At 39.0% G+C, this 21,292-nt stretch overlaps 1 protein-coding gene across 4 annotated transcripts; it reads right to left on the bottom strand.

The window, feature by feature from the left end:
* Positions 1–255: 255 nt before the first annotated feature.
* Positions 256–21,091, bottom strand: LOC135492240 (regulator of G-protein signaling 7-like). Of its 4 annotated transcripts, none has more exons than XR_010448046.1 (17): positions 20,888–21,091; positions 19,605–19,701; positions 18,463–18,623; positions 16,459–16,510; positions 15,005–15,069; positions 14,707–14,783; positions 14,152–14,233; positions 13,850–13,945; positions 13,482–13,543; positions 13,024–13,125; positions 12,605–12,808; positions 12,323–12,412; positions 11,995–12,123; positions 8,660–8,866; positions 7,962–8,033; positions 4,425–6,483; positions 256–4,000 (listed from the first exon to the last, which is right to left on the bottom strand). XR_010448046.1 is itself a non-coding variant. In XM_064778572.1 (16 exons), exons 1-16 carry the CDS (start codon positions 20,954–20,956, stop codon positions 6,264–6,266), a joined length of 1,785 nt encoding a protein of 594 aa, XP_064634642.1. In that variant the 5' UTR covers positions 20,957–21,091; the 3' UTR covers positions 256–6,263. The 4 variants fall into 4 exon arrangements, 2 of the variants coding, with proteins under 2 accessions (XP_064634642.1, XP_064634659.1); XR_010448047.1 differs by lacking the exon at positions 256–4,000 and adding an exon at positions 4,307–4,318; XM_064778572.1 differs by having other exon boundaries at positions 256–6,483.
* Positions 21,092–21,292: the final 201 nt, after the last annotated feature.

Here is a 21,292-nt window from a genome sequence, read left to right as displayed (position 1 = left end):
TTAGACCTCTTTCAAAACGAAGTAAATGCCAATGTCAAGGGCTAGTCTATTCTATGTTTTCGGAAGAACATCATTGATTACCTTCACCTTACGTGAACAGTGGTGATTAGTCCGTATCACGGTCACTCTCAGGAGGACCACAATCCGAAAGTAATGGGTTCGGACCCATTCATGTTCATATGAGCTTCCCATAAAATGACCTCATTGCATTACTGTAGCCATATATTACTTTAAAAGATTATAAAATGACACAAATTTCTTCTAAATTCTGATTTATTATTTAACAGCATGGTCCTTTACTACAATGCAAAATGCATCGAAACATAGAAGTCAGTGGTCTAGACTAAATACCGATTTTTTTTACATTCTTACTGGCGGCACTGATATGATTCATGGAAGTTTTAAGCAGAAAAAAACAAACCTGTCCATCCCGACTCCCAAGACTTCGACATACTTTTTTCAAATGCAGGTGAAACGTGATATGTGCTTTATAGACCTAGCCCGTGGCGCCAGAATGATCATGAATGCCATGTGCCAAAAATACACACAGTGACTTTAAAAGGCCAAGTCCATTCCTCAATTCCTTTGTTAGTGTCCGTTAGAAATGCCAGTGTGCACCCTCCTTCTCCTGGGGCAGCAACTGTCCCAAAGTCCAACTTCTAAACTGAAACACTGCATCAGTTTAATATACCATACATAAAGTTACCCCAGTGCCACCTATTCAGATGGTTGTGAACTGCATACCATCAAGCAACCATGTAAACGAAGTTGACAAATGTACTTGGTTTTTAATGCTGTGTTTTAAGATCGTGAGACTCAATTCAATGGCAGTGATAAAAAGAGATACCACGGCAAATTTTCCAGAAAGATTGTTGACTTTCACAAGGACATCAACTAGCTACTGTAATCAGAGAAGGGGTGTCTTGTGATATGAATGCAGACCAGTAGGGTGATTCTTGTTGCCGAGTTCCAGTGAATATGGTGCTTTAAATATACAACAGAAAGTGTAAATTATCATCACCACAAGTTCAATTCTACGAAACTTCCATGATTTCACATTTTAGAAGTATGCAGAGACACAGATATCGAGTAAGAGTTGGCACATTCCGTAAATGGCCAAGTTTGATAGAATATAACACAATTATAAAAGGTGAAGTGCCCCTTTTATCGCCAAAGAAGACTCCATATTGTGTCAAATTCTACTAGCGACAGTAAAGATAATAAAAAGATGAAATAACTACAAAACAATAAACAAATATAATCTTCTCAAAATGAACTAAAATGAGTTAACAGAGAACAAACATAAATGCAGTAAAATGGTACATGTATTTGATAAATAAATGTAAAGAGTAAAACTATTACTGGACAAGAGATATTTTAATACCTCAAAGCATCATTGTGGTTCAGGCACAAAGCAGAACTATCACCTACTTGGACTCTCAGACAAACTGAAATGAAAAACAGACTAAGAAATAGGTAAGAAATCTACAAATTCATGAGAGATTCAGGCATGAGAGATATCACGACATTGATTACCTTCCACTTTCAGACAACCTGAATCACATGAATTGAACAGAGATATGCAAGAAATATATCATACATGGTCATTGCACAGCAAAATGCACAGCATTGTTTGCCATCTTAAATCATTTGACCTTTTTGGTTCGAAGAAGGAAAACACACAGTCTATCTGAACGTTATCTACTGAAGTCATTTTGAAATGGTCATAAAAACTAGACTTTGAACACAAGAAGTGAAACTTTCACGGCAGTTTTGTTATCTCTTACACTAGCAGAGTCTGAGAGATGAATGTCATAGCATTATCGCTATCCATTTTATTAACCGTACTATGGTTGCAATCATTTTGGGTCACACTGTATCAATACAGTAACAAGAATGGCAGTTTAGAAAAAATCTTCGAGGGCAGTGATGATAAATAAATTATTTTTGTGGAATGATCAAACCAACCCTTACATGTATATTCAACATTTCTAAGGGTCCTCAGTTTCACAATCTCTTCCAATGCAGACCCGTTTAATTCCAACTAACAATGATTTTAAATGCTAGATACAAGTGGCAATGTGTTGCAAAGTATCCTAATGTGTGGTTAGAGTTGAGAAAGCTCCGATATTGCTCTCATTTCAAAATATGCCTGGCAATTTTTTCGAGGTCTACCTCAAATGAATCTTGACATAAAGTCACATAGTTTTAAACCTGCATTGAAAACTTCTCTCATACCACTTCCGCTCCCAAAAATACTATAATAAATTGTATGCACCTGAGCACTGTGACCCACTTTTCGACGGCACGTGGAGTGAAGATGGCATGCAGTGTCAGCCATGCCTTCCAATTTATTTAGCATGGAACTCCTACATATTTGTCTTGCGTATGTCCGCACTTTTCTCAAAACGGTCCGAATGAAGTTTTGAATGGATTAAAGCAAAAATTTATAAAGATTTTATATCATCTTTATCAATTCTTGATTAAAGCTATGCAACAAAGATGCAATAGAAATAGGTATCATAAAAATTGTATACAACTAATGAAATGAGAGCGATATGAAACATTTGTCAACACTGCTGAGCGAACTATCGGACCATAATATACATCGATCTACCAACCTACTGGTGGTGACATGAAATGATAAAATATTGCACTAACCACTACATGAAGCCATCCATAGCCTTGCCTGTTACATTTGCATAGGTCATGCTGGAACAATATATTACATGTAATTAGGAAGCAAATACACTTGATACATATTCGCAAAGTCAAGCAAACTAGAAGACTTTGTACAGGCAGTAGCATTATATACACTATTTACAATTGTGACATTTATACAAATGCACCTCTTTCCAGATCAGTGCACCATGTAGTGCAGTGGTCAAACTTTGTCAAGTTACAGGTCGGTCAATGTTGATTTCGACATCAAGGCTGACATTAAGTCAGAAACATCATAGGCCAACCCCGTAAGTCAGCAATTTTGTTTTTTCACAAACAGAGGTCCACCACTGGAGGTACTGACCAAGAAAGAGGGAATCATATCCAAATTTGATTCCACCGAATTCGCTACTAAAATACCTCCCCAGTTCACAAAGCCACAATGAGTGCATTAATTTAAGGTTTTACAGTTAAGAAATCTTTTTACATGTACACTGTACATATCATTCATGGGTGTCACTTTCGGGCTCGTTTTTAAGACATGTCAAGGAAAACTTTTACTTGAAAATACTCTAAAACTTTGGACACCCAAGGTGTCAATGGAGCAATAGCCATTCCTCTAAGTCAGTACTAGTAGAAATGAAGGTCAACATTTGATTCTCCATTATAATTTGAGTATACAATATGACATATAGACTATTTACAGACAAAATTTACACCTTAAAAATCTAACTTTACCCGGATAATTTTGCTCTTTTCTTACATATAGTAATATATCCTTTAACCACTTTGTACATTTCAATTGGACTATTCAGTGTGGCACATACATTATGCACTCCAGATATCGAACAAAACTGCTTCACAACAAAGAACATATAATATACATTTTGCTCATCAATATGTACAGCATTCATGCTAACCCTAAAGTGTGCGTTCAAACAGTTGTTTATATTGTAGTTCTATACATCATTAGACTAGTATATAGTTCCTTTCATAAGACAATTACAGTCCAAATCACAATAGTCATCCTGTAAATCACGTCAGAGGCGGGTCATTGACATGCTACCCAGTGCGTAGATCGCGTGTGATTTACGCGAAAGATAGAGATAAGCGTGTCACTGGTGCTTCATTGGCACCCAACTCCACGCGTAACTTGTCACTGACACGACACTGAGACTGACACGAAGCAGGACAGATGTCATTTGTGATTTGGACTGTATGTACCTGTCTTTATACACAACATCCATTTTCTATATCTGTCCTAAAATATTTATAACATATCCACCAACCTAGAGAATAAGAATGGCATTAGATGAATCTTCATATCCAATCCAACAACCTTTCTCAGACAAAGACGATGGCACTGAAGAACTTCATATCCAATCCAACAACCTTTCTCAGACAAAGACGATGGCACTGAAGAACTTCATATCCAATCCAACAACCTTTCTCAGACAAAGATGATGGCACTGAAGAACTTCATATCCAATACAACCACCTTTCTCAGACAAAGATGATGGCACTGAAGAACTTCATATCCAATCCAACAACCTTTCTCAGACAAAGATGATGGCACTGAAGAACTTCATATCCAATCCAACAACCTTTCTCAGACAAAGACGATGGCACTGAAGAACTTCATATCCAATCCAACAACCTTTCTCAGACAAAGATGATGGCACTGAAGAACTTCATATCCAATCCAACCACCTTTCTCAGACAAAGATGATGGCACTGAAGAACTTCATAACCTATCCAACCACCTTTCTCAGACAAAGATGATGATATTCGATGACATACCAATGTGTAAAATAAGGACTGCAGTGGTCTCTTTGATATGTAATATTTTTTGTGACCAATAGATTTTGAGAAAGATTCTTCATTAAATGTTTTTGATATGGCACTTGTTATGCATTGCCTGGACGTTGAGCACCAGGGTCATCTGAAGAGTTTCATGGTAGAGAGTGATATGTGCCTTATCCAACATTGGCATTGAAATATGGCAGTTTATAGTAGAAACTACCATTTCATCACACTATTCAGGTTGCCTAGGTAACCCGGGTGCTCAAGTCAAGGTCAACAAATTTCAAAATGTAGAAAAAATTATCGGCAAAACTGCCCATTACGTTTTCTACAACAAAACAAACAAATAAATATGTTTAAAAACATATTGGCAGCTTTCTAAACTTATGGCAGCTTTGGACTCTGCAATGGATCAGATTAGATATGCATAAGGCAGTTTAGAGTTAATAATTTAAACATGTGAACAATGGAACTAGACATATGCACACACATCAGCAAACAATAAGTTTACTTCTGTTCAGTCATAGGCTTTCTGTCTTCATTTCAGAGCTTGTCAGTTTCAACCAAAGTATAGGAGGCCTACTTTTTATCAAGAAACTGGCTCTGTTTGCAGACTGCCCATGGCCATGATTGAAGCAACGTGGAGAAGGAAGAAGTTTGACTAGCTTTTTTTCCTCACATTGCGTGGAATATTATTCTTTTGTACCATATTATGCAATTATGTAAATCAGAAAAAAGCAATACCCTGGTTCAAAAATGCATCGCATTGACCCTATTATTGAAAAATCAATAGTTTTAGTTATCGAGACAACCCAGTTATATTCCCATGCTTTAAATCACATCAATCTTGGGAGATTTACTGGATATTGCGGCTGAAGGCCATCAGGAGCTCCGCTCATAGGCAGCCAAATCAAGAGGGACTGACACCTCCATTGACTTCAAAAAAAAGGAATGGGGCAACATTCCTCCTGCCACTTACTCTCACAAGCTATCAGTATCAGGGCCTGCAAAACCCGGCATATTTGTAAAAACTTACTCTTCGGGATCTGCCCTTGATCATGTGGTCCTGCCCGTGGTTGTTGGCGTCAGAGTTTATATCAAGTTACAAACTCTCCTGTTGCCATTTACTCGGAGAGCAAATTGTCACAGTTCGATGTAACATCATGTTCACACGGCCATCTTATCAATTTACTGACAATAGATGGCACCTATCACATAAAACTAAACCACAAGTATTCACAAAGCTAACAAGAGTTTTGAGCGATGCAAGGTCACTCACTTACTCTTTTGGCAGTGGTGCCTCACAACTATTTACACTGCATGGAAAGGTGAAATGCTCAATCAAACAGTACCGACAGATTTTCAACCAGAATGGTTTACTCAGACATGTCAGGGAACCCATGGAAAAAGTAACCAAGTGCGGTTCCATTCAAACAGTTCGGGTCATTACTTTAATCAAAAGAAATCATCATTTCACAAGTAAAGCTGGCGAGAGAAGCCAGGATTTGAAGTTTGCCCATGTGAAAAAGTTGAAACACCATACCTTTATGCTGAAAATAATGATGTAGGCCCTTCTTTGACATACCAATTCTTGTAAAGAAATCGGCAAGACATATCTGAAATGTCAATGTCAGTGTCAGCCTAAAATGTCAGAAGACACTCAGCATATCTGGCCCGACTCCTCAACAGTACTCATATCACAAATGAAACATCTCATGACATTTGAGCCCGAATAGATCAGTCTTTATGAAGAGTTAACCTTTCCGCCTCAGCTGCTGCCCTATAGTTATAACAATATCCTAAACGGTCAGACTCTCGTCGTCCCATGGCGCTACCTCATTTATACATGGCACATTAATAGCAACATTATCATTTGTCTCTGATTCATCATCGTCTTCTTCTTGGGCACGGACAGGATAATGTGCTGGAACTTCAAGACTCGTCTTCTGTGGACTTTCTCCAGATGATCTCTTGACCAGGCTGTCTAGTTTCTTGCGTAAAGTACTCGGCGAGGCAATTCTGCAAAAAACGATAAATCTATGTCGAGCCTGATGATAAAAGGTACATCACCCGCTCCTATGAAAATCAAGAGAAATCGATTGGAGTACAGCAGCCTTTTTTTCCAACAATATTTCATTGATATTTCACCTGGGCTGTTAACTATCTAAATCAGAATTTGACGGCACCTAACACTTAATCATCAATCGTTTTACATTTCAAATCATCAAATAGCGGCAGCTAAAGGGAATGCAGAGAGGAATTGAAGATGTTTTCACTTGACTCAAGCAGAGAAAAGACATCTCCTGTTATTTGACATCACCAGGAGAGTAAATGAAGAGAGAAAAAGGAGAAAAAAGATTACTATTTCATCTACTTTCACACAGATTATACTTTTTAAAACAGAACTGGCAAGAAAATTGACTGTTTTAAATTTCTAACCTAAAGCAGGGATTCAGAGAGAAAAGGAAGAATCTTATTACAGATGTGACTACAGAGATGACTTTTCACTGGTCCGCAATTTCCACATGCAAGCCTCATAGATATTGGACAACAGCTTGACAACACAACATTTTCGTTGGAATGTCCAAATTACCAAGCGAAGCACATCACTTTGTGTGTTGAAACAGATTAGGGAGAATGAAGATCCATCGTGCATGGGGAGAGCAAAGCACATTGAAAAGAGGGCAGCAGAATGCGACTTGTTTCAATTCAGCTGGCAATGCATAAGAAACAATCTGCAGCAACCACAGTAGGAGCCTTTATACAATGTTTAAGTTCAATAGTCAATACCCACATAGTTTACCAAGAACTTTCAGACACAGCAACTTGAAGTGAACCTCAGCACATTTCAAACATTTCTTGGTCAAATTAGGCTGATCAAGGCAATGATAGCACATAAACAACCAGATAGTGTCAGAGCCTACACAAAGCTAGATAGTGACTTGCTGTGCAAAAAGGCATCTTGGAAAGAAAGCTTATCCAGTGTGATCTGCCTGCTAGACGCTTATTCGTACTTAAGTCCCTTTTGGTGGCATTGTTGTAGCACGAGATATGCCACAAAAGTTTAAGGAAGGGGATCAACTTGACAGCTTGACAGGATGATAATCAGATCTGAAACACAAGATTACACAGCAACAACAACAATCAGCTTTGATGGTGTCATTTGACCATTTAATGACATCACCCTCAATCAGGGCAAGTTCGAAGGTCTATCAGTAATCACTCCATTTGCCTGTCTCAATTACGTGTGGTCTGATTCAAAACCGAATACAAATTAAAGTGAAATTTAGGTGAAATATGACACATGGAGGACACCTTGTTCCTGCTTGATACCCACATAGGAATCGAACAATCAAAGTTTGACAAGTTCGCACAAAGTACCTGATTTTCACCATCAAAACTGACTCATGGGCATGCTGTGGACACTGGTTACAATAGTACAATGACAGAGTGGCTTAACTGAATGCATCACCTGGGTGCACCACCCTGGACCTTACCTATCAGAGTCACCATTCTGCTCCTGAGACTGAGCGAGGGGCTCAGCAGGCTCAGGAGGTGCAGGCTCTTCCCTATGGGGGAAAACGGTGCAATCATCAAATCAAAGGTGGCAAAATGGGAACAAAATAGGTAGAACATTAAGTCCTTTCTGGTTGTGAATATGATACATGTATCCTAAAGTCTTATTTCATGTTTTTGGTGAGATATCATCAGATGAGAACTCCATAAAGCGCTCTCTGCAAATGAGCGATGTTTGTCACGGCACCTTATAGTAGCTTTGATACCAGAAAGGACCTACAATAAAACTTGTAACAGAAAATGCAGCAAAATTAGTGAGAATTCACTTCATACGCAGAAATAGTGAATGAAACAAAAGCTAAATGATTTCTTTTCAAAACCTACCTTTACTTCAGCAACCAGCAAATGAGCGATTACTGCAAAATGGCTACAAGTAGGCTCAGGGGTACCTTGTCAGCTACTTGGTGAAATCTTGCCACAGCGTTTACTTATAGGATCAGATATTGTGACTCCTGCTCCTAGCCTTTCCACAAGATTAAGAGGTTTCAGTCATTATAAAGTGTGTCATGCCCTTGATGAGATGGCTGCAAGGCATTGCTGCATAAAGATAAAACACCCAAAAAAGAAAGAAAAAGTGGTCTCACTCTCAAAAGATGAGATTTCTTCTCAAATGGCATACCTGAATACATTTCCAGTTGGTTTCTGTTCAAAGTCGAGCTCTTGTAGGTTTCCTGTACTATAGGAATGCTGGTGTCCCACGATACCGCTCGTACTGCCCTTCACGCTACTTCCGTCCGAATTCCTCTCGCTGCTTGTACTTCCCCGCCTCTTCGGTTGGGGACTGGGGACGGGTGTCTTCTTCTTTCCAGTGCCAAAGTTGAAGAACCTAAAATTATTACAGTAAAGAAGTGTTCAACGGACCGCATGACATCTCCCAGGCAATAAAATCAGAACAGCCCACCAAAGGGACTAGCTCAAGTAGCATTTCACCGCAACATATTCTTCATTCATAGTGTCAAATGAGGAACTAAAATCAATGAAAACAAAGGAAAAAGGAAATTGGGTTGTCAATCTCTCTACTCTTATCTTATTATTTTCATTTCTGAAATGAAAAAAAATCCTGTAGAAGGCGCCGAACAGGCAATATCCTACGTTTATAATATTTTTAACTGAATATTGTAAACCATGTGATAAAAGATGCATTTGTATTGAATGCTGATTTGATTTGAATGCCAATTTAACTTAATCACTAGTTCGAATTGAATACTCAATTGACTGTTTTTGGAATTGAATTGACTGTCAGGTTAAATCGACTGCTTTAAAATACCAATTTAAATTGAATGCCATTTAATAAACAATTCTATTGATTAATTTGAAATGAATGCTTCATTTCAAGACGGATGAATGCTAATTTGAATTGAAACCGAATGCCACATTTACCACAAAACACAATTGAAGATAAAATTGTGCAGGAAGTCAAAATAGCAGTGACTTGCTTGACACCTCTGGACTGACAACTTAAAGGCCTAAGCTGTTCGTTCAAAAATTTTGAAATTGAAAGAGTGGCACAGACCTTTAAGAGAAAGCATTTTACAGAGCTGGGCATGATGAGTTTGAAGCGTTGTGTAGCATTTTGAAGCATTGCACGTTTTGCATAGAAAAATAGAATTATAAAACTTTGAATGCACCAATGCATATTACAATGTAGGATGGTGGGCACAGAGGATAAGCAAGGTCACAAAACCATTTGTTGTATAAAGCCCTTCCCATACAAAAGGGCACAAATCAGCACGCAAACTTTTTACTTGGACTAGCTGTGTTTAGTAAATATTATTACTTGTGAGATGACACATTTTACAATTCATTGACTGGAGTGGGAATTCTGGGGCGAGTGCATCATAACTAGCAAGTACGTGTACCAGATCACTGAAAGCTAATTCCATCTGAAGATTTTGAAGTGTTTTGTGATTTTACCACTTCTAACAATTTCATCAAAACAGACCCAGCAATTGACATTTTGTTGTGTCTGCACTTAGAAATAAAAACATTGGAAACAAAGCGTGCACCATTGCATGAAACATCGCAAGACCACAAACACTGCAGATATCATTTTCTCACCTAACAATTTTACTTACATAATCGCTATTGCTGTGATACTACAGATATTGATAGTCAATACAGTGTCTTGAAAATGTCCCTAGTTATGACCACATTTTATCCATCTCGAAGAAACTAAAAGCTGGAGACGATGTATGGGAAGTGACGAAAATTCTAAGTTCTAAGGAGGGCTGAGGTATAGATATAGAGGTATATATAAATATCCTCCAAAAATTGAAAATATCTCATCTCTGGAAGTTGGACCAAAGCGATAACTTGGAACATTTATTCGAATGCTCAACACGTCACTCAGTCAACAGGTTTTGAAACAACAATGAGTGAGCGACACAGATCTTACCTAATGGGCGTAAGAGAGACTTCCTTTTGACTGAACAACGCTCAATTAAACTTCCCATTTGATGAATAAATCCATTTGATTTATTAGTATTGTTTTTATTTTATTTACATACCAATAAAATCCACAGTGCATGTATCCTTGTGTCATGATACATGTATAAAGTCACAAAAGAAACATCTGACGTTTTTACGTTACTGATTTCAACATGAAAGATTAAGTAGACATTGAAAAGACTGCAGACAATGTTGTGTCAATTCAAGATTATGTTGTCATCGAAAAAACCGCAGATAAAGTTGTGGACACATTTTCAAGTTCCATCTGTGAACGAGTTAACCCTCGTTGAACTTGGGCGAGTAACCTCCTGTTAAAGGGAATGGACAAGCAATATAAGAATCAGCATGACAAACAGACTCAGCAGACATGAAAGTGGTGGAAATTAAAAATACTTTTTTTTCCACGAAACAAATTGTGATCACCTGTATGTTTGGTTTTGCATGTATTTTGAAATCGCACATTGTGAGCCAGTACTGCCAACCGCAGAACTTTTGCTGGCATTTCATTTTTGCAGATTTTGCAAATAACCTAGATTCTTGAAAATGAAAATTGAGAAGAAATTTACTGGAAAACAGAAGCAAATTTTGTAATCTGCTCAAATAAAACAGTGCAAAATATTGGCAGTTTACAGCACAACTGAACAGTAAGCTTACACGACTGCCCCTAAAGTACAATCATAGTCCCTTGCAGCCATGGTAACAAAGTTTAATGCACCATGTCAAACAGCTGCTATCTGCAACATCTGGATGAAGTGGACCGCGCTATTTCTGGAAACGTCCCGACTAGAAAAAATTTATCAGAACACAGCGGTGCCACATTTCTTCACTTAAGAGGAAGTGTGTTTAGAGATAAAACAGAGGTTGCATATCATCTGGTACGACTACTAATCGCTTTTCAGCTTCGCGAGTGAATTACAGTCACCTAATGACAACTCCGATTCAACTGAACTGACAAATGTTTTCAGATAAAAAAATCTAAATCTTAGAATCTATAATGGGATCCGAGTGTAAAACATGGTTTAAGATAATCATCATAGGTACATCCGTGGGCCCATCAATGATTCTAGGATGGAAACGTTCCCTGTGTACGCATACAATTTGGCAGTGAAAGAGTTGATCATCAATGGTGCTGGTCTGGCATTATCTTGTGGTACTTCTCCTTTGATACTACACCATTCATGCAACTTGGTTTCCCATAGATAGAGGAGGAGCAGCATGAACTACTAACGACCATCCAACATGTGTAAAGGAGGCTTCTTTTTTAGTAGTAAAGGTGTGCTGCTGTGCATCAGAAATCTGTCATTTTCTGCCGTCAAATTAAGCCCTTTTTAGGAGAGGAAAAACTGAAATCATCCAAAAATAAAAAACGTCTTATCCCTGGCCCTGTATGAAGAAACAATGTATTACACATTCATGATGGCTTTTAATAATTTATGCGACTCCTGCCACTTAATTCAATTGCTGTATCTGACACCCATGTTGATGATACAGCGGAATTCAACTTACTTCTTCTTGGAGGAAGGTTGCAGTGCCGTCGCCAGCAGGTTCTTGTAATGGTCTGATCGCAGGAACCGTTGGTAGCTGTCCTTCTTCATCAACGTGAAGATGTGTTCCTGGGCAGCATCAAATGTGTACCTTACAGAAAAAAGAAACGTCTCAATTAAGAACACTTTGACTCAATATTACTTTTACTCAGTACATCCTTATTCAAAACATTCACACCGTAATAAATACAACCATTTCAAAGTCACAACATATTGCTTTAAATTCCTCCTAGACAGCTAGCGGAAGTCGACAACATGTAAATGTAACCAATGGGAATTTTGATACAAACCTTGTAGGGTTCTTTAGGTTGTGTTGAGTTAATTCCATGGTTTTGCAGTCGATGTTGATTTCACATGGAGCTCCTGGGGCAAGAAATTCTCTGAAAGAAAGAATCTGTACATAAGCTAAGATGAACTCATGCCAATCTTGAATGGCTGCCTTGCTGTGCCAGGTTGCTTGAATACAATATCCTACTATGCCAGAGGATTCACGTGTAATAAATATGAAGACGTAAACCCAATGGTAAGCCTGAATACAAAGGGGACAGACCTGACCAGTCATGTAAACCTACCTATAAATTTCATTTGCCTGTGCTGGAATCTGCAACATCTTCCCTTGCTTCAGCTCTTCACAAGCTTGCCAGAATCGAATGTTTTCCTGACTGTACTCCTTCTTCAGGTAGATCTCAAACTCGTTTCGGCCGGTCGGATCACGCAGCAGTTCATGGAGACCAAACGCCCATCTCTTCACCCGCCTCTCTGTTGGTGTTTCGACCCTGATGTAATAAAGATAAAATTGAACAGAGAACAGGACTTACAATTAGATCAATAAGCGCGGAACAGAGGAAATGACCACCCAATCAAATAACCTTCAGGATTCACAGCTGCTTCTTTCTCTAATGACTATCCCTCTGATTTCATCAATCAAGCTGAATGAAGCACATAAGTGGCATACATGTAATCCCTTATCAACCCTCTTTTACAAACTTACAGTATCCATAATGTTGTATCATCTGTTATCCACGGATTGGACGGTAAAGCCCCTACTATGATCAGGTCATGCTCTGCATACATCTCGGTACGGCTGATTAAGCTGTAACAGTTGAAAATTCATGTCTAAGGATACAAAAACGTACAGTGGAAGTATCTGTGTATCTGTCAACACAATGGCATGTTGAAATTCATATTCAGTACATATGTTCGCAATTGTAAATTTTCAAATTCAATGACAAATTTCACTTTTTTAACAAACGGCGTATGTCTTTAAAATGGAACTAATTGTAATACTATTGACAGAATGACAGATGCCACAGTAAGAGTTTTAATGCGTGCATCATCAATCACTTATATGACAACTCCGAAGTACTGCAACGCAATGGAGACTGCTTGTCCAGTACAACACACACAGATGCATCTGATATATTGTTTTTGGACTGTTCAATCACTTACCATTCAACAACTTTCGAAGTCTTCATTCTTGGAATGGTGACTGAATGTTTGAAGAATTCATACTGTAACAACAAAATGCACCATCTCAATCAAGAGTTTGACATGCTGTCAGTGTCATACATGATATACTGAAATACACAATACACAAGTTTTTCTAGGCAATTGCATATACCCGTAGATATTCCATGCCAGAAAATGCAAGTCTGTTTTATTTGTCATTCAAAATATGATACTACCTGAAGAGTTAGCCAACTATGGCAGTGCAAACTTTAACTGGGAGATGTGAGACAACAACAGAGGTTGTATTGCAGATGACCTTCAGCTGGGCAGCAGAATATTCATGACATGGGTTAGTTCTTTAGACCCACCTCTTTCTTGACAAACTCTAAGCTCTTTTTCTTCTTGCTCTCCGTACTCCTGAGATTCTTCTTCATCCCCTCCTCCAGAGTTTTGATCTGCCCGGGCTGAAAAAAGAGAATTCGAATTTGTAGAATCACAGGTTTTGAGATGAGGATATTTTGTTGTAGTGGGTCTTCCAAACCCTATGAACAGCGCGTTTTTGGAAATGATCAGGGATCGGCACTAATGATTTTGAGGGCATAGCAAAGCCTCCACAAAAAGGGGCAAAAAGCCAAAAAGATATGTTGCGATGCTGAGATTCTGCACTTACACCTGGTCTATGAATCCTCCAGAAAGCCTTTTCCTGACTATCGACGACTACTTTGTCTGCCTTTTTTCTCTCTTTTGCCAGTCTGAAAAATGGGACAAATAGTGTAACCGTTAAGTAAGATTAATAACAAAGGTTGAATGTGTCAAGATGCTCTGGCTCGATTTGGGTCGAACTGATATCTTTCATGCGGCAGTGTCCCTATCGCACCTATACATTTTTGCCTTGCACTGATGAGACACAATGAATCTAATTTCATTGGCCTCACTCCTAGTGAATGTGAGAGATGCCATTATCAGCACTGATACCAACTGGGGTCGGGTGTGATAATGGCTTCAGACAAGAGGCTCAGGCTAGGGAATTGGACTTGAAGATACCAATTATGGGCTGACATCAAAGGAATTCAGTGCAGCGTAATTAGTCCTGGTCAGCTCAAGAGGTCTATGGAATATCTTATTCTAGATGCCATAAGATAAAGGTCAGCCTATCACAGGCTATCTTTAATGTAGGCTATTCAATGTGGCTGGCTCGCTTATGACCTTGAGCAAAGCACCCTACCTTACTTGTTCCTCAGCTTGCATATATATAAATTCCCATTTATCACAGAGCATCTTCTGGAGTTTGTTAAACGCAACCTTCAATGGAAAAAAAAAACAGTTGCATATCCATAAAATAAAACACCATCCATGCCTATTTCTTGACGAGAATTTTATGTTGTCGTGTTGATGTTATTTTGACTCTCTCTTTGCATGTACATGTACAGTAGAACCTGTAGAACCTCTTTCTTAAGGACAGCTTTGGGTTGACAGAGCTGTCCTAAACAGAGAGGTGTACTGTTTTGATGGAAAATACTGACCTGTTCATGTTCATCAAGTCCATGTCTCTGTTTATTTCTCATAGTTCGCTTTGCAAGGTAGATAGCTGCAATGAAAAGTGTTACCTACAGATTTTTACAGATCAAAATGTGAGCATGTGGGGTTTAGACAGTATGTGAGATCCCACTGCATTGGTAATTTCCGCTGGTGAGTACGAGATTCAGTGCTGTGAGAGCCAAAAAGTTATCGAAAACTTCAGTTCAACAGCCAAATCTGGTCGACTTCAAAAAAAGAAAGGTGAGCGAATGTATGTAATGGGTTTGACAGTATGAGTGATCCCTCCCCCTTAAGGCATCTAATGTTCAGCGTTCAGCAGTGTGTTAGCGACTGAATAGCCAAAATCTATTGACAGTTGAGTACAGAACAGACAACATCGATGACATTAAGACAGAATGGTCTCGGCAAATAGCATGGAGTCTACGGTATTTGAGATCCCTATACCACGGCCATATTACCAAGTCATCCAACGAGTTCAGCGCTCAGTGCTGTGACAGCCCACGGTGTAATCAAAAAGCCATCGAAACGTCAGAACCATCGTCACCAGGGAGATGTAAGATATCTGCTCGCAGCTGGGACACCCAGGACAATATGATGGTAATGGTGATGAGGAGAAGCGAGGATCACCTTCGCAATTATATTACGTAGTCAACTCAAAGTTCATTTCACTGTTACTGAAATGCTAGCACCTGATCACAGGTGATGGCAATCCAACTGACTCTTGACGAGCATGCTACTTGGTGTTTCAAAATATACTTTTGGTATTTTTCATTCTGAATACCTCGACGAAAATAAGTGTGCTTTGTGGGCATGCCCAAATTACAATGAAGCAGCATCATAAATACAATAATTCAGTGGACTTGGAAGATAATGATGATTGTTTGAAGCATACCAAATGCAGCCTTGAGGCTGGCTGGTCCTGACACCTAGCTCCACACTGTCTAGCATCTGATCGATTAGAATAATTACGCAAAGGTTAGGTGACCCCAGGGACAAGAGTTGAGCTTGTGCCTGATCAATTTTAAAATGATTTCAAAATTTGGATTACATATAGTGGTCCTGGATATAGTCAGACATGTCAGAGATTGAGAACTGCCTCGAGAAACAAGAGGGCTCAGTGCTCTTGTTCATCCTCCCATAGCAGACTATGGATCATTTCTAAAACACACTCTCACAAAGACCATGTGTATTTTAAGAACAATACAAAGGTCTGCTGTGGGAGGATGGTCATCAGGGGCTGATCCAAGAGGGGGCCGACCAAGACCCTGCCCTAGGCTTAGCACCCCCCCCCGCCCTCTTTCTCATAATCCTGGATTTGCCCCTGGTCATGTGAGACAAGAGAAGTTACATATGACACTGCCTAAAACGCATTAACCCTACAAACATGCAAACAGAGTAAAGATGATGATTGATTTGAAGAGAAATTCATTATACTAACCATAGTCAACATTGTCAGGATTCCAATTTTTGGAGGGCCAGAAGTATGGACTCTGAAACAAACAAATAGCGCACAAGATAAATAATTGGTTAGTCTTACTCTTAATATGCCATATATTTTGATTGAAAAAAATTGAGACACTGCGAAAGTGCCTTGTCCAAGGTCACAAGCAATGTGATGTGTCCGTGACAGGCATTGAACCAACAATGAGAGGTGCAGACTGTGAGTCTGACACACTAACCTCTAGACCATGCCAGCCCTGCCCCTAGTATTGAGGCCCAACTAATCTGCCAATCCCACACATTATCAGATTCCTCTAGCCGTGATTTACGTGGAGGGAATATCGAATCTTATCACAGTCAAACAAACACACACTGTAGAGTACCGTTCTACCATTTGCCCTTTAAAAACAATCAGACAGCATGACTGACATCATGGGAAATGAAGAGGGTTGACGTCATCAGTGGTGGCACGCCATCCCTATATCCAATCTGTATTGGAGCATAAAGAATGCTTTACACATTCTTGATGGCTGTGGTCGATGTCTACTGATAGATTATAGATTTTTGGCTTAATGAAGAGAGCTGACCTTTATACACATGGCGCTACCATTGACAGCTTTTACTATATTTGTAATACACGAATACATATAGAAATATGATGAGACGCGTGAGCTTTCAAAAACATAGTTCAATAAAGCATCATTTATACTACATGTGCAGCAAAAAGATTTTGAATCATATTTTGAGAAAAGTTTTGATAAGCATCAGACTACAGAGCTCCGCAAATAAGTGATTTCTGTCTTTGTGACAAGCAACGTTACCATGACAACACTACGATTGTGACTGGAATATGGCTACCGATTGGTTAAGTCACAATCAAATGTTGTCGAGGTTACTGCGACGTAGGTCGCAGCCACATAAATTGCTTGTTTGCAGAGAAATAAATTTGTCCCTAATCTAAAGGTGTAAAGAAATTGTTTTGTCGATTTTTTGCGGAGACGAAATTAAACAGCAGATAATGGTTAAACAAACCTACAACTACCACTTTGAGACTTCGGGTCCCTGACTGATATTTGGACACACCTGAGCCACCTTGACTGCCAGTGCCATTACTTCTTTTTCAATGTTGCAGACATGCATATCACCCTACAAATGCATAGTGATCACCTCAAATTGATCCTTTTAAACTCAAGAGCTATTTCGAGTTGAATCAAAAACACTTCATATTCAAAACTAAGTGATAGAGACTTCATGTGGAACAAAATAATGCTTCAGGTGGCAGTTAATATTGAACTCATATCCAACCAGGACAAAGATGATGAGATGCCCCGTGTGCATAACACGCTGTTACCCAGTTTCAGGACGCAATTAAACAATTAAATTCAGAGGCTTTGGGACGTGTATACTGTTTTATAACAATGACAACCACCGTTCACAGATGATCCCTACTCAAACCTTATCTTATCTTCTCATGAGCTCAGGACACTGAGACTTTTGTAACGTTGTTGTAACGAAAACTATTCATTCCATGGATATAGTTTTTGCCCTCAGAGATCAACAGATATTGCAGTGCACATCCCACCTAAACATACCTCACGTCACATGCTCAAAGATGAGTTTTTAAAAGCATTGATTGACAACATACGAGTGAATTCATTTCGTGCATTCAGCATAATTATGGGACACAACACAAGGACCTGTAAATAATTGATAAAGCTTACTGATTAATGTACGCTGATGCTCACCCAGGGAATAATCAAAACCCAACTAATCAGCGAAACAATGTGAAATCCATCTTCTCTGTCCCAGTCATGCAAGTTCACACATGTTGCATGCACAGCCACATCAAAAAACCTTTATGATGATTTGATCTGTAGCCTAATGCAGAGCTGTCAATGTAATCACTGTACCCTACCCTAATTTTTTATCAAATGAAGTTCTAGGACAAGGTGAGACATACTATACTTATACAGATGCATTTCATACAAAATGTGATACTGACCTGAAATCTGTAAAGGGAATTGTCATCTTTGACGGAGAGGGTTCTGTTGTCCGTGACTGGGAAGATGTAGCCGTAATGACATAGCAGGTTGCCCAAATGAATGGCCTCAGCAGAGTCTTGGATCTCCAATCTTTCCATCAACCATTCAATGAGATCATAACCTAGAATGAAAACAGAACACAATGAAAAGGATGTGCAGCATTTCAGTATCAAATTATCAAGTGCACTACCAACAAAAATTATTGTGGAATGAAAAATGTGCCATCCAAAATCTGCCGCTGACACACTGTTCATCAAAACAATCACGTTACCACTATCAATGTCTTTGTCTTGTCTTAGGGCTATCGAGAGTCGATGCGCAGAGCACATTTCCATCCCGATGCATGCATGGTAATTTTAGTGATTACGCCTTGTACAGTCAATTTACAAGTGATTAGCCCACCTGACCTAAGAGGTTCTCATCAAAAGCTGACAATGATAGCTATTTAGAGGAGCAATAATTTGCCATACTCGCACTGAGGAGAGGCGGGTTATGAAGTCAGTGGAAAAGGAATACAGTCGTTCAACAATGATGGAGAGCCCACGAATTCCTCACATTCGGTCATCTTATTCTCTTCCTTTTTACACCGTTGGTTAAAAATTTGAAATTTGTAGGTCGTTTGAAAATTTTCAATTGCATTACTACCGCTTGGATTTTAATTTTAACATTGCCGTTGTGGAGACAAATTTTCAAATACTTTAAATTCCAAGTTGCAGCAAATTTGTATGCTAGATAACTGCCCAAAGGCATTGTGTAAACTGCATTTCTATTTTTCTGAGCCACACGTACGGCAAGCACCAAGTTATACCCATGTCTCCTCAGGCTAGCAGGGTACTGGGACGATTTTTTCATATTCTATGAGTCATGTGTCACAGGTGTAATGAAATTTTTTCAATTTTTTTAAAAGTTTTATTAAAAGTGGAGAGGATAATAATGAATGGCACAAGTATTCTTGAAACTTGAAACTTTTGCCTACTGGTAATCCTAAAAATCCATATTAAAAACTTTTCAAGCAAACAGTGATTGACATACATTGCCTATCAAATTATCTCAACAGCATTTTTAAAAAGCAGAACATCGTGATTTTAAAAAAAATACAAACCTGTGAAAGCACATGGTATGGTGGTCAAGAATATCTTTTGACATCGAACAGGAATGCCTGTGTCTGGAAGTTGCATATCTTGAATGATCTTCTCCATCTGAAATGAGGGGTCAATGCAAAGAAATGATATTCGCATCAGCTATTCACTATCTTCTGATTACGCTAGCATGCATGGTTGGGGCCATGCGGTTCAGAAATACTGTCCAACGGCACTGACCAGCCAGTTTCCTACGATTTCAAGTTAGTACAGGGGTTGATGTTTACATTATGTGCACCAACCTGAGGATATCAGGGCAGGGTTGATGTTCATTTCTCTAGAACTGCACACAAATTTGATCTCTGAGACAATACCCTTGATTGGCTGAAGTTCTAGTGCAGAAGCAACTGCAGACCTCACTAGTATTTGATTCCAGGAATTTAATCAACGCTATTCAAAGGTTGTTTTAAAAATTGTGCCAAAAGAAAAGAAAAGCACTGTCTTCTCTGAGTGTGAGGTGCAATTTAAGACTTAGTTTTTTGACTGCCATTTGTATTCATATAATGAGAGGTACAGTAAGGAAAGAGAGGTTGATACTTATACTCTTGATACTGGTTCTGGCAGCATTGCGACTACTGGTAATTACACACCTAGATGGTGGCTTTAAATGGTAATCCCCACTCCACTGTACTTCAGCCAATGTGGGGAAATGTCTCAGGGGTTTGTGTGCTGGACAAAGGTTGGAGAAGCAAACATTAACCCCCGATGTCCTTGGTTTTGGATCAGGCTGGGGTCACTGTCACCAACGCTGGCACTGACACTGACACTTACACCGATACTCGCAGCGTTATCAACCCTACCCTCACATTTAACATTAACAGCATATAGGCCTACACTAAGTAATACAGGAATGTGAACTGTGCTGCTTCAACATTATATAAGCCTCAATTAGCATGATAATTAGTCACGCAATGCAACGCAACTTGCAATGACTACCGTAATCAAAAAGTAAAACATTTAACAGTATGAATGAAAACGACCCTTTTACAGCGTCCAAGCGCACGTACCAAGCAAATGTAAGCGGAGGAAGCCACTGCTTGCCTAAACCTTGGAGGAATTTATTAATTCCTCCAAGCCCAAACAAACCTAAATTTATATAGATACAACGAACAAAAGAACATGTGGTGTGCTACCATGCGATATTTTGTTTGCTGCTTGTTTGTTGTGGCTAGCAGTGGCTTCCTCCGCCTGGTGTAAGGGTCTCTATAGCCATGCTACATAGTACCTACATTGCATCTGTGCTTACCTTTGAGAAAATCATGTTTTGTGGTCGATGGTCTTGATTTAGATCCATCGTCTGTGGACTGATGGTCATACTTGCCGTAGTTTACACCATCATTAAAGAATCAATGAAGCATACGAAATGTAAACATGACCAAATTAGGGCAAGAGCATGAAAACAGGCCCGAATTCTGTCCACAAAATCCCTTGATTGCTTCCTCGCAATCCTCATGAGTTATTCATATTGACGTCAAAATTATTTAGATCACCCGAACAACCACTCAAACCACGGTAAAATACATTAGAATATTGAGCCAAAGTTCGCCCAATTTAGATTTCACGATCAGCACAATTTGTGCACATCAATTAATAGATTTGATTTAAAAACCAGCTTGTTTATTTGTTTTCATACGCCCGTGCAGGATTTAAT

This window comes from Lineus longissimus, chromosome 1 (assembly GCF_910592395.1).
Source record: "Lineus longissimus chromosome 1, tnLinLong1.2, whole genome shotgun sequence".
Classification (NCBI taxonomy): Eukaryota; Metazoa; Nemertea; class Pilidiophora; order Heteronemertea; family Lineidae; genus Lineus; species Lineus longissimus.
The sequence above is the reverse complement of the archived record's forward strand: the minus strand, read 5'-3'. Positions and strand labels throughout refer to the sequence as shown.

What these genes read in the sequence shown, in the direction of transcription:
- LOC135492240 (XM_064778572.1), bottom strand. Translation starts at nt 20,956, where the DNA reads ATGACCATCAGTCCACAGACGATGGATCTAAATCAAGACCATCGACCA. An exon ending in GACTTGATGAACATGAACAG is followed by an intron (nt 14,784 to 15,004) that starts GTCAGTATTTTC and finishes TTTCCATTGAAG; the next exon opens with GTTGCGTTTAACAAACTCCA. An exon ending in TAGAGTTTGTCAAGAAAGAG is followed by an intron (nt 13,544 to 13,849) that starts GTGGGTCTAAAG and finishes TTGTTGTTACAG; the next exon opens with TATGAATTCTTCAAACATTC.